General features: G+C 45.4%; 1 protein-coding gene across 1 annotated transcript in view; it reads right to left on the reverse strand.

Moving 5' to 3' along the window:
• The window catches only part of Was (WASP actin nucleation promoting factor), an 8,517-nt gene extending 4,004 nt beyond the window's left edge, over nucleotides 1–4,513 (reverse strand). The window contains exons 1-10 of the mRNA XM_031371929.1: nucleotides 4,324–4,513; nucleotides 3,872–4,012; nucleotides 3,257–3,343; nucleotides 3,039–3,141; nucleotides 2,873–2,914; nucleotides 2,726–2,779; nucleotides 1,782–1,956; nucleotides 536–578; nucleotides 173–326; nucleotides 13–66 (exon numbers count right to left, since the gene is read on the reverse strand). Coding sequence (XP_031227789.1) covers nucleotides 13–66; nucleotides 173–326; nucleotides 536–578; nucleotides 1,782–1,956; nucleotides 2,726–2,779; nucleotides 2,873–2,914; nucleotides 3,039–3,141; nucleotides 3,257–3,343; nucleotides 3,872–4,012; nucleotides 4,324–4,455 — 985 coding nt within the window. The 5' untranslated portion in view covers nucleotides 4,456–4,513. The remainder of the gene's footprint in view (nucleotides 1–12; nucleotides 67–172; nucleotides 327–535; nucleotides 579–1,781; nucleotides 1,957–2,725; nucleotides 2,780–2,872; nucleotides 2,915–3,038; nucleotides 3,142–3,256; nucleotides 3,344–3,871; nucleotides 4,013–4,323) is intronic.
• Nucleotides 4,514–12,239: the final 7,726 nt, after the last annotated feature.

Consider the following 12,239-nt stretch of genomic DNA (forward strand, 5'->3'; position numbering starts at 1 on the left):
TCAGGGGCTGGCTTCCTCCTCCTCCTCCTCCTCCTCGACAAGGTGGTGGAGGTGGTGGGAGTGGCTCTGCAGAGGGGTAAAATAACATATTTGTGTGATAAGTTTTGAGCTTCATTTTGTTCTTATACTTTCTAGGGTAACAACCCCCAGGACGAGAGAAAAGGGAGCTTACCCTGGCGCCTCATTTCCTGCCGGACAGCCTCTAGACCACCCTGGTCCTCAATAAAGTCATAGATGAGCTTGGAAGTCTCAGCATCAGTGAGTTGGGCCTCACTGATTCCTGCCCTGGAGAACAAACTCCGCAGATCCGGGTCTAGGTTGTTCACCTGCTCCAGCGGGGAAAAAAAGGGGCAGAGCAGGGTTAAAAGCAGAAAGTGAGTTAGGAAGGGGCACAGATTATCAATATATCCATCACAGCGAAGTATCCAAGAGGCCTGGAGGAAGGGCTGGGTCTGGGCATGGGCTCTGAGCCTTGGTCAATGGGAGAGTATGTGGAAGTTGGGTGGAGTCCAGGGGGGTCTTTGGAGCTACTCACATCAAATCCATTCTGGGGATCCCAGCCCACGTGGCTGACATGTCTAGGGAAGGGAAGGGGATGTCAATCAAGCTCCAAGATCTTCTTTACCTCTTGCCCTCTCCTTCCCAGAGGGGCTCCAAGGGGCAAGAACAAGTAAGCAAATACTTTGGTTCACATTCATCCATCAGACCATTGGCTTGGCCATGCCTCTGTCCCTCCTTCCATCTGTTTACACACATCTGTTTACAAATTTGCCCACCAATCTCTCTTCTCATCTTTGTCTACCCATCTACTGCTATATTTACCTTTTCTTTCTTCCTCCTGCCGCTCTTCCCTCCTCCTCTTCCCCTCCCCCACTTTCTTTCTTGTCTGTGAGTTTTTTCTTTTTTAAAAAAAGACTTATTTATTTTTGAGTACACTGTAGTTGTCTTCAGACACACACCAGAAGAGGGCATCAGATCCCATGACAGAGGGTTGGGAGCCACCATGTGGTTGCTGGTTGCTGGGAATTGAACTCAGGACCTCTGGAAGAGCAGTCAGCGCTCTTAACAGCTGAGCCATCACTGCAGCCCCTGTTGTTCTTTTTTTTTTTGGTTTTTCGAGACAGGGTTTCTCTGTGTAGCCCTGGCTGTCCTGGAACTCACTCTGTAGACCAGGCTTTCCTCGAACTCAGAAATCCGCCTGCCTCTGCCTCCCAAGTGCTGGGACTAAAGGTGTGTACCACCACTGTCCAGCTGTTGTTGTTTTCTTTAATCTATTTTTTTTAAAGATTTATTTGGTTTGTGTATATGAGTACTCTATCTGCATGTACACCTTACACCTGAGTGCCAGAAGAGGGCATCAGATCTCATTATAGATGGTTGTGAGCCACCATGAACCCTTAGCCTTAATGCCTCTATCTCAAAAGTGCTGGGATGACAGGAGCGCCCCAGCACACTTGGCAATCTATTTGCAGTTTTACATGTTCTTTCCACAGGAGTGTTCACTTGTCATATGCAATCCATTCATCCACTTGACTGTCTAGTTATCTATCCCTGTCTGCTTTGTCTGTGAACCAGTCAACCTGCACAATCTGTCTGCATCCTCATCCACTTAGCCATCCATCTACCTGCCCACTCCTACTAATCACCTACCCATTCATTCTTTGACCCATTAATTAATTCTACTAATTCACCCATCTGCCCATCCTTCCCTCTGCTTAGCAATCCACCTGCTCAGATGCTTCCCCACCCACGGGAATTCTATGGGGGGGGGGAGTTCTCACTTGAATCCACTTGGTGCACCAATATCAGCTTTACTGATCTTCTTTTTCCCTGAGCGTTTCTTATCAGTTGGGCCAGGGCCAGGTGCAGGGAGCCCACGGTATCGTGAACTTGTGATGTCAGGGTTCTGAATGTCAACTGTCACAAGTCCTAGAGATAGTGGACCACCTGATGAGCCTGTGGAAAAATGGTGAATGAACCACTGACCAACTCACCTACTAGCCAAAGCACAGGGGCAAGAAATAGAAAGACCATTGGAGAAGTTTGTGAATGTGTTTGATGGTCATGGAGGAAATGGATGAGAGAGGTCTAAGCAAGGCCTATAGAGCAGTGGATGGATGCTCAAAAGCACTGAAAGAGTCACCAATTCATGTATCTTTATCATTCAAGTACTGACTCATTCATTCTCTGACTGTTTGGCCAAAAGACTTATTGAGTTATTCATTCATTCACACTTAATCATTTAATCTTCCTTGGGTAGAATATTATCTCATTTCACTTCTGTGATTTAATTCTTTAAATGTATTATTATGTGTGTGTGCATGCAAAGCACATTTGTGGAGGTCAGAGTACAACTATGTGGAATTGTTTCTTTCCTATCTTTATGTGGATTCTGGGGCTAGAACTCTGGTGTCTAGGCTTGGTGGCAAGTGCTGTCCCATCTCACCGGCCCTCTTTGTTCACTATTCATCTGTTTACATACCCAAGAATTCTCTGAAGCACCTGTTCATTACTTAAATACAAGTAAATATTCATCCATTTACCCAAATACTCATTTATCTATAAGACATCTTATCTCCCAATTTAGTCATGTCTGCCACCAATCTATCACTGTGCTCATCTGTCCACCCACCCATGCACCTCTTTACAAATTTACAGACACACCCAAGTACTCATTCATCTATCTACTAACTCCCCACCATCTCTCCAGAGACGTGAGACTTACCCCCATGATCTCCACCTGGATGTGGGGGCACAGGTGGGAGTCCTCCTCTTCTCTCTGGGAAAATGGAATGAGTTCAGATCTGTCCCAATCTTGCCCCAGGTTTCTGGGTTAGTTCTTCATAACTTCTACTTGAACTAGAGGACTCACCCTCATTGGTTGGTGCTGGTGGCGGTGGTAGCTGGCGTCTTTCTGTGGTTAAATAGGGTGGACTGAGAGCCAAAACCAAGAGAGGGGCTTTTCCAGCCTCACACCCATGCACTCACCTCTGGCTAACCTATCCCCCACCCCAACAATTCCCACCAAGCCTCCTTACCTCCACTTTGCCTCTGATTCCTTTTTTGTATCTTCTCCTGCACCAAGGCCCGGAAGGCCTGGGCTTCACTCTCGTCAGCAAAGTTCAGTCCTACTTGACAGTCCTATACAGGCCTTGGGGTCAGCAAGCTTCTAGCACTCCCCCCAAATCCCCAGGACTTTCTCATCTCCTCCCCACACCCCAGATACAGCACAAGGATGTACAGGCTGTTCACTTACATCTCCAGCAAAGGTGTGGAAGAATGGGGTGGGAGTGAGGTAAACCAGCTGTGAGTACAGTTCTTGTTCCCAGAGTAGCCGACCAGCCTGGAGAGGAGCAGGGTGGGGGACATGCTGGCATCTAGGCATCCTGGGTGGCAGACCTCTGTTTTCTGACCAGGGAGCCTGGTGTCCAGATTTGGTGTCCTGGGGTCTTATTTAGAGCTCTTCAGCTCACTATCAGAGTTTGCGTTCTAGGTGTCTGAGATGGAGGATTGGGGTACAGTCTGAGAATTAGACACCGATGTGAGAGATTTAGGTTTGGGATCCAAAGCCTGTATATAGGAGTTGAAGGCTCCAAATTGTGAATTTAAGATTCCAGTTCTAAGAATATCCAACATGTTGGATTAAGAACAGATTTGAGGCTCGGGTATTTGTGGAGCAGATCAAAGTCTTGATAGAAACCTTCTGAGGTCCATCTTCTTAGACTCAGAATGAGAAAAACACAACTTGGGATCTGTATTGGTCTTTGATTCTGGAGCTCAGGGGCTCACTGATATGAGTGAGGGCTTGGAGCTGTGGACAAAAACTGGTTTTGCAAGTTGGGAACTAGCAACTAGTGGGGCATGGGGTCACCTGTAGGCCATAAAGGCGGATGAAGTACGACTTCTGAGGGTTATCCTTCACGAAGCACACAGCCCCGCAGTGTTCCATGGTCCAGTGCTCAGCTCCAGGGGGCAGTGCCAGGTACAGCTGAACAACTGCAGTAGCCAGTGTCTAGAAGGGGAGAACAGGGGGTCAGTGGAGTCTGTTCATGGATAAACAGGCCTGGTCCTTGCTTGCCTGTGGCTGTCATGAGCTTCGGGAAAGAGCTGAGCTATAGCCAGGAGGAAGGTGAGTAGACATAAAGATAATGGGGATTGAATCCAGGGAGAGGAGATGGAGAGAAGGGGACAAGAGGGATGATGGGAAGAAGAAGGAGCAGGGAAATATGGGCAAGAGGAGGAAGCAGAAGGAGGAAGAAGAGGTAGAGAGGAAGAGGAGGAAAGAGAGGGAGACTGGGAGGACCAGAAGATCTCCCAACTCACCCAGCATTTTCGGCCAAGAAGCTCGAAGAGTCTCTGGTTCTCATGGTCCTGGAGGAGGTTGGAAGGAACGTTCTGCTGAACTGCTGGTGCCCCTCGGCCCCCAGGCCTGCCTCCTACAGGGCCACTACTCATGGTGCCTTCTGCCTTAGTCCTCTCCAGTTAAGCTCTGGGTGCAGGGTAAGAAGAGGAACTTCCGCAGTGAGCAAGGGAACAGGAAGTACAATAAACCACAAGGGAAATAAGTCCTCCAGGGCCCCCCAGAGGGCCTGTCCTCCTCTCTAGGACTGGCTTGGGCCCTCCTCCTCCATTTGCCTGGCTAAATCCAAGTTTGTAAGGAGCTCACGGCTCCTTCCTTTCATCTTTCTTCCCAACCTCCTCTCCCTTTCCGTGTGAGGCCATTTCCTTCTAACAGGCTCAGATCAGCCTTGTATCTAGTCGACGCTGAGAGAGAGCTAAGTCATCTGCAGCGCTTCTACTGCAGGGTAGCTACACAGAGAGTAGTCACAAGTCTCTGTAGCCTCCTTCCGTCTTCCAAAAGCACCGACTTGGCCTGGGGTTGAGTCTAAGGCTCCAGGTGCTAAAGGACCATTGCATTACAGCTTTTCCTTTTAAAGGCATATTGAACCAATCTCGAGCTTTAGACGTTGCCAACGATATAGAAGGCCATGACTCACTTCCCCATCTTTTACTCTTGCCCCTTGTAGCGCCCTAATTACTTTCTTATTTATTTATTTATTTATTTATTTATTTATTTATTTCATGTATGTGGATACACTGTCGTTGTCTTCAGACACATCAGAAGGGGCATCAGATCCCCATTTACAGATGGTTGTAAACTGGGAATGGAACTCAGGACCTCTGGAAGAGCAGTTAGTGCTGTTAACTGCTGAGCCATCCCTCCAGCCCCCAGTGACTTTCTTTTTTAAAATTTATCTTTACTTTATGTGCCTTGGTGTTTTCCCTGCATGTATGTCTGTGTGAGGGTGTCAGATCTCAGAGTTACAGACAGTCATGAGCTGCCATGTGGTTGCTGGGATTTGAACCTGGGTCCTCTGGAAGAGCAATCAGTGCTTTTAACCACTCAGCAATCTCTCCAGCCCAAACTCAGACCCCATCCCTTTTTTTGTTTGTTTGTTTTATTTGGTTTGGTTTTTGTTTTGCTTTATTTTGTTTTTTGAGATAATTTGTCTCTGTGTAGAGCCCTGGCTGTCCTAAAACTCACTCTATAGACCAGGCTGGCATTGAACTCACAGAGATTCATCTGCCTCTGCCTTCTGAGTGCTGGGATTAAAAGCATGTGTCACCATGCCTTGCCCTAATTCCTTTCTTTTCAACCTCATTCACAGTATAAATAAATACTAAAACAACATCTTGATTGATTTTTTTATTATGTTGGGACATTTTGAAAGTATGTAACCTTTAAAGACTTAGTTTTCTCCACTTTCAGTGATAAGGATTGGCTACCGGGCCTTGACCACATTAAGTACAGGTTGTAACACTGAGCTGTACCCTCACGCCTTCTCATTCCATTGCCTCATGGATGAGGCTGGCCAGTTGGAGAGGAGGGTCTCAGGAGTAGGGACAGCAGTTTAATGAGCTGAAGCAGGTTTCAGTTGTGGGTAAAAACCTTTGAGTTGGATGTCCTAAGGGCTGCCTGGAACTTAACTGTCTCTGCCTGCAGGCAGAAGGTCTTAGATCCTGAACTCAGGCTCCAAATGCCTTTTGAGATGATTCCTCCAACTTCTTCCAGCCTCTCACCTAGTCTCCAAATAGTTTATGGAGCCCACAACACACAGAGCTACTGACATCTCCAAATCTGAAGCACTTTACAACCTAATTTTTATTTTCTTCATTTGTGGGGAGGGAGTGGGACCTATAGAGTCTCACTTAGTCCAGGATGACCTTGAACTTGTGTAATTGTGGATGATATTAAACTTCTGACCAGTGCCGGGCGGTGGTGGCACACGATTTTAATCCCAGCATTTGGGAGGCAGAAGCAGGCTGATTTCTGGGTTTGAGGTCAGCCTGGTATACAGAGTGAGTTCCAGGACAGCCAGGGCTATACAGAGAAAGAAAGGAAGGAAGGAAAGAAGGAAGGAAGGAAGGAAGGAAGGAAGGAAGGAAAGAAGGAAGGAAGGAAGGAAGGAAGGAAGGAAGGAAGGAAGGAAGGAAAGAAAGAAAGAAAGAAAGAAAGAAAGAAAGAAAGAAAGAAAGAAAGAAAAAGACATTCCAGGCTGGGAGTGGCCCAGTATGTTAGAGGCTGTAGTTTACATTTCCTGTATTATGTGTGTATGTGTACATTTCAAGGTAAACATCTCAATTAATTAAACTCTTTCTACAAGAAATGTTTTATGGGCTGACTTCCGAATTTCTATGTAGCAGAGACTGGCCTTGAACTTCTTATCCTGAAGCCTCAACTTCCCAACTACTGAGATTACAAGCATGTGCCATCATGACTTATGGGATGCTGAGAATCAAACTCAGGGCCTCCTGTGCCAAGCAACCCCTTTACTGACCAGAGTTCTCTCATCTTAATACTTCACATTGAATGTTGTCTACTAAGAATTTCTAGGGCTGGGCAGTGGTGATGTATGCCTTTAATCCCAGCACTTGGGAGGTAGAGGCAGGAGGATTTCTAAGTTCGAGGTCAGCCTGGTCTATAGAGTGAGTTCCAGGACAGCCAGGACTACACAGAGAAACCTTGTCTCAAAAAACAAACAAAGAACAACAATAACAATAAAATTTCTAGGAACTAGCCCAAACTCAACACTCAAAAAGTATGTTTGTTGGGTATGGTGGCACACACATGCAATCGAAAAGTTTGGAAAAGAGAGGTAGGAGGTCAGCCAAAACTATATAGTGAATTAGTGGCTGGCCTGCACTATATGAGACCCTGTCTCAAAAAGAAAATGTGTTGGAGGAATAAATGGGAGGATTAATATTCCTCCCATTGATGATGTGTTTTTATTTTTTGTTTTTCTGGAAACTTTTAAAGGGGCTGGGGAGATGGCTCAGTGGTTAAGAGCGCTGACTGCTTTTCCAAAGGTCCTGAGTTCAAATTCCAGCAACCACATGGTGGCTCACAACTGTCTGTAGTAGGATCTGACGCCCTCTTCTGGTGTGTCTGAAGACAGCTACAGTGTACTCATAATACATAAAGTAAATAAATAAATCTTTAAAAAAATTAGAAAGAAAAAAAGAAAAAGTACCGTGTGTTAACTCACTCAGAATTCCCAGGTAACCCTTGGGAAAGGCACAGTTGTTATGCACCAATTTTCCTGGTAGAGAGACTGCAGCACAAGCTGTCTGTGTTCACAAAGCTTGGGAGTGGTGTGCTGATGCTCTGTGAGAACTCCTAAATTCTTAGGAGGTGCTCACAAGATAAGATAAAATTCTCCTGCTCTAGGGTATTGAGATGTTGCTCAGAGGCTGCTGTCCCTCTCCCCCCACCCCCCGACAGTGTTTCTCTCTGTAGCCCTGGCTGTCCTGGCACTCACTCTGTAGACCAGGCTGGCCTCAAATTCAGAAATCCTCCTGCCTCTGCCTCCCAAGTGCTGGGATTAAAGGCGTGTGTCACCACTGCCCAGCTGCTCTTCTAAATAGTACCCACCCAGCAGCTCCTAAGCCTCTGTAAATTCCAGTTTTAAGGGATCCAATACCCTCTTCTTCGCTTCCATTGATACCAGGCACACACATAGTTCATGGGCATAGATGCAAGCAGAGCACTCACATGCATGAAATTAAAGTCAATCCCCTTACTCCTATGGGGTTTTTGTTCTTCATCTTCTTACTGCTTCTGTAATAAGAAGCTCAAGAGCTGCTCCCTCTACTCATGACGTTAAACCTCCATGCTTCTGCTAGTTGGTACTTTTAAAGATTTATTTTATTTCATTTTTGTTTGTTTGTTTGTTTGTTTTTTTGGTTTTTTCGAGACAGGGTTTCTCTGTGTAGTCCTGCCTGTCCTGGAACTCACTCTGTAGACCAGGCTGGCCTCGAACTCAGAAATCCGCCTGCCTCTGCCTCCCAAGTGCTGGGATTAAAGGCGTGCGCCACCACCACCCGGCTTTTATTTCATTTTTGTGTGTATGAGTATACTGTAGCTGTCCAGATGACTGTGAGCCATCATGTGTGGCTGCTGTTGTTCTCAGGACCTCTGCTGGCCCCGCTTGCTCCAGCCGGATCGATCAGGCATAATTTTCTGCGGCTGTCTTCAGACGCACCAGAAGAGGGCGTCCGATCTCATTATGGGTGGTTGTGAGCCACCATGTGGTTGCTGGGATCTGAACTCAGGAACTTAGGAAGAGCAATCAGGGCTCTTACCCGCTGAGCCATCTCGCCAGCCCTAGTTGGTACTTTTAAAATTAACATTTGATAGTTGTGATTCTGTCTGGGTGTGTTGGCACAAGTCTTTAATTGGGAGGCAGAGGCAGAAAGATCTCTATGAGCTCAAGGCCAGGCTGCTCAACATAGTAAATTTCAGACCAGTTTAGGGCTATTTGGTGAAACCCAGTCTCAAAAAACAGAAAACTAACTATGGTTGTTTCTGTTTTTTATTTAAAAGTAGCAGACAGAACTAAAATTTATACTTTTTCTCTAAAAAAAAAAGTCACCACCACCACCACCAACAATAACAACAAAAAAAGGAAACATAAATCATATATTTGTATAAGATTTATTTATTTATTTAATGTGTTAATAATATACTGTCACTGTCTTCAGACACACCAGAAGAGGGCATCGGATTCCATTACTTGCGCTTGCGAGTGTGTGTGTGTGTGTGTGTGTGTGTGTGTAATACCAGGAATCCCCAAGAACTACATACACCACCAGACACTCCATGATCGCCTCTTCCTCCCAGCCCCCAGAGCCTTCAGGTGGAGAACTGCTTCTGTATTAAATATGGTCTGAATATTCGAGAATTCCTGGAAAGAAGCTGTGAATCAGGAATCTGAGTGGATAAAACTGCACAGATAGCAAGAGGTTGGATATTACCTTATCCTTGGGCTGGTTTTAGTTCCTGGAGCAGCTAGCCATTTCTTGCCCACCTTTGTGTCAGAACTAACATCCTGTTAGTAAAAGATAAAAACCCTTGGGAATCTATTGAAGTAGCAGACTGCTTGTTCCTACCAACATAAAAGCTAGGAATGCCATCAGATAGCACCTTGGGCGAATAGAAAAGCTTCTGCCATCTCTGAGGTACCCACCAGTGTATTTTAAGCTTGTCCTGATTTATGACTGTCTTTGTTCTGTAAAACTACAAAATTGGATGAAACTGCTAGCACATGGAACATGGCATTTGGGGCCAACTAAATCTGTGTTTCCAAGCCATGGTCACTCAGAATGTCTTCAGAATAAACTATCTCCTATTCCCTTTAAGATGGGAGCTGTGTGTGTGTGTGTGTGTGTGTGTGTGTGTGTGTGTGTGTATGTTAATAATGGGCAGATATTTTATTGACATTGCTACAAAAGAAAAACAAGACTAGGGGCTGGAAAGATGGATAAGCGGTTAAGAGCACTAGCTGCTCCCTTCCAGAGGTTCTGAGTTCAAGTCCCAGCAACCACATGGTAGGTCACAACTATGTATAAAAGGATCTGATACCGTCTTCTGGCATGCAGGTGTACATGCAGCAGAGCACTCATACCTAAAGTAAATAAATTTTAAAAATTAAATAAAAAAAACCCTAGGGCTGGAGAGATGGCTCAGTGGTTAAGAGCACCGACTGTTCTTCCAGAGGTTCTGAGTTCAAATCCCAGCAACCAAATGGTGGCTCACAACCATCCTTAATGAGATCTGACACCCTCTTTTGGGGTGTCTGAAGACAGCTACAGTGTACTCATATGCATAAAATAAATAAATCTTAAAAAAAATTAAAAAAAAGAAAAAAAGAACAAGACTATAGCAACTACAGAGCATTCCATTGGAGGATTTGAGGTATATTGCAGAATATAGGAAGGTATATGTAAATGCTCACCATTTTATACAAAAAGAGATAGGCACTGGAGGAATAGGTTATCTGCAGGAGTGTGGAACTAAACCACTCACAAATAACAAGGGGGAAGTCAAGTATGCAGGCATGCCCATGTAATCTAGCATTCAGGAGGCTGAGGCAGTAGGATTGCCAGGAGCTTGAGGACATCCTGGTCTATTTAGTGAGTTTTAGAGCAGCCAAGACTACATAGACTGTGTCAAAAGAAAAAAAAATCAAACAAAGAACAATAATATTTTGTAAGAATGTTGCCTAAAGGATCCCGACAGCACCTTCAAGCTTCAAGCCCTGAGTAGGTAGTAAGATATGGGGAATCTTCACACTCTGGTTCCTACAGAGTCCGTATTAAGGGCTTACTTACATATGGGGAGGGGCCAACTACTGTTTCTTTCTTTCTTTTTTAGTTTTTGTTTTGTTTGTTTTTTGAGACAAGGTTTCTCTGTGTAGCCCTGGCAGTCCTGGAACTCACTCTGTACACCAGGCTGGCCTTGAACTCAGAGATCCACCTGCTTCTACCTCCCAAGTGCTGGGATTAAAGGCGTGCGCCACTACTGCCCGGACAACTACTGTTTCTTAAGAACTAGCTGAGGCAGAGGCAGGCAGATTTCTGAGTTAGAGGCCAGCCTGCAGGACAGCCAGGACTATACAGAGAAACCCTATCTTGAAAAACAAACAAACAAAAAAAACAAAAAACAAAAAACAAAAAAAAAAAGAAAGAAAGAAAAGAAAAAAGAAATAGCTGAGGCTGACGTGGCACATTTTACCACTGAGGTGTTTGTTTCCTAAGGCTAGGAGCAAGTGGGTGGGTTACAAGTGCTGAGTCCTGGCAGGGTGTGCACAGAGAACATCTGTAGAGATAAGAATCACTTTGCTGGGCTGAGGACTGAACTCTGTGCTCCCTGTGTTTCAGAGGCTTTAAAGTCCATCTTGAGCAACACCATGCTCGCGCGCGCGAACACACACACACACACACACAGAGCTTTGTAGCTAATGGGACTAATGGGCTAGAAGCAAAATTTGGAGCTATCCAGCCTGGGCTCTGGCTCTTGTCCTATTGTCCTCTGTGTCCTTTCTGGTGAGCTCTGAGTACCTCAGCTTTGTCTTCTACAGGAAAGAAAATAATAGTAGTTAAGGGTGCTGGTGAGATGGCTCAGCAGGGAAGAGCACCGACTGCTCTTCGGAAGGTCATGAGTTCAAATCCCAGCAACCACATGGTGGCTCATAACCACCCGTAATGAGATCTGACGTCCTCTTCTGGTGTGTCTGAAGACAGCTACAGTGTACTTACATGTAATAAAAAATAAATAAATAAATAAATAATAGTAGTTAAGGTCATTGAGATAAGTAAGACCATTGGAGTAATGAGATGAAGATGCGGGTGAAATCTGGAAGGTTATAATTATTTTTTAAAAATAATTATATCATTATAATTATACATCAGCATCATTTGAGGCAGTCTTTTGTAGCCCAGACTGACTATGTTGTTGAGGATGAGTACCATCTCCTGAGTGCTGGGATCACAGTGTGTGTCAGTTAACAAGCCTGGGTGGGTTATTATTTATTGTCATTTTTATAAAATATCAGAGTAGTGTTCAGTACTCCCCCCAGTCCCTCCCCACCTCCTCGGTCCCTCCTGTAATCTCAGTGCTCAGCAGCTTAGGCAGGAGGATGTCCTTGAGTTTTAGGCCAATGTGGCCAGCACAATATGTTCGAGGCCAGCTTGGACATATATATTATGCGACCTTGTCTCGAAAATAAAAACCAGGTCGCCCCAGCAAGTCTTCCCTCATAAATAAATGCTTGTGGGCTCAGGACTGAATGCAGCCTGAGAATTTGCGTTCTGGGAAGCAGGCACTCCAAAGCCTGTGATGCTAGCATGACCCAAACCACTGCGTGGGGCGGGGGGGCGGGGGGGACGGGAGTGGCGCC

Source organism: Mastomys coucha, chromosome X (genome assembly GCF_008632895.1).
Source record: "Mastomys coucha isolate ucsf_1 chromosome X, UCSF_Mcou_1, whole genome shotgun sequence".
In the NCBI taxonomy this organism is placed as follows: domain Eukaryota; kingdom Metazoa; phylum Chordata; class Mammalia; order Rodentia; family Muridae; genus Mastomys; species Mastomys coucha.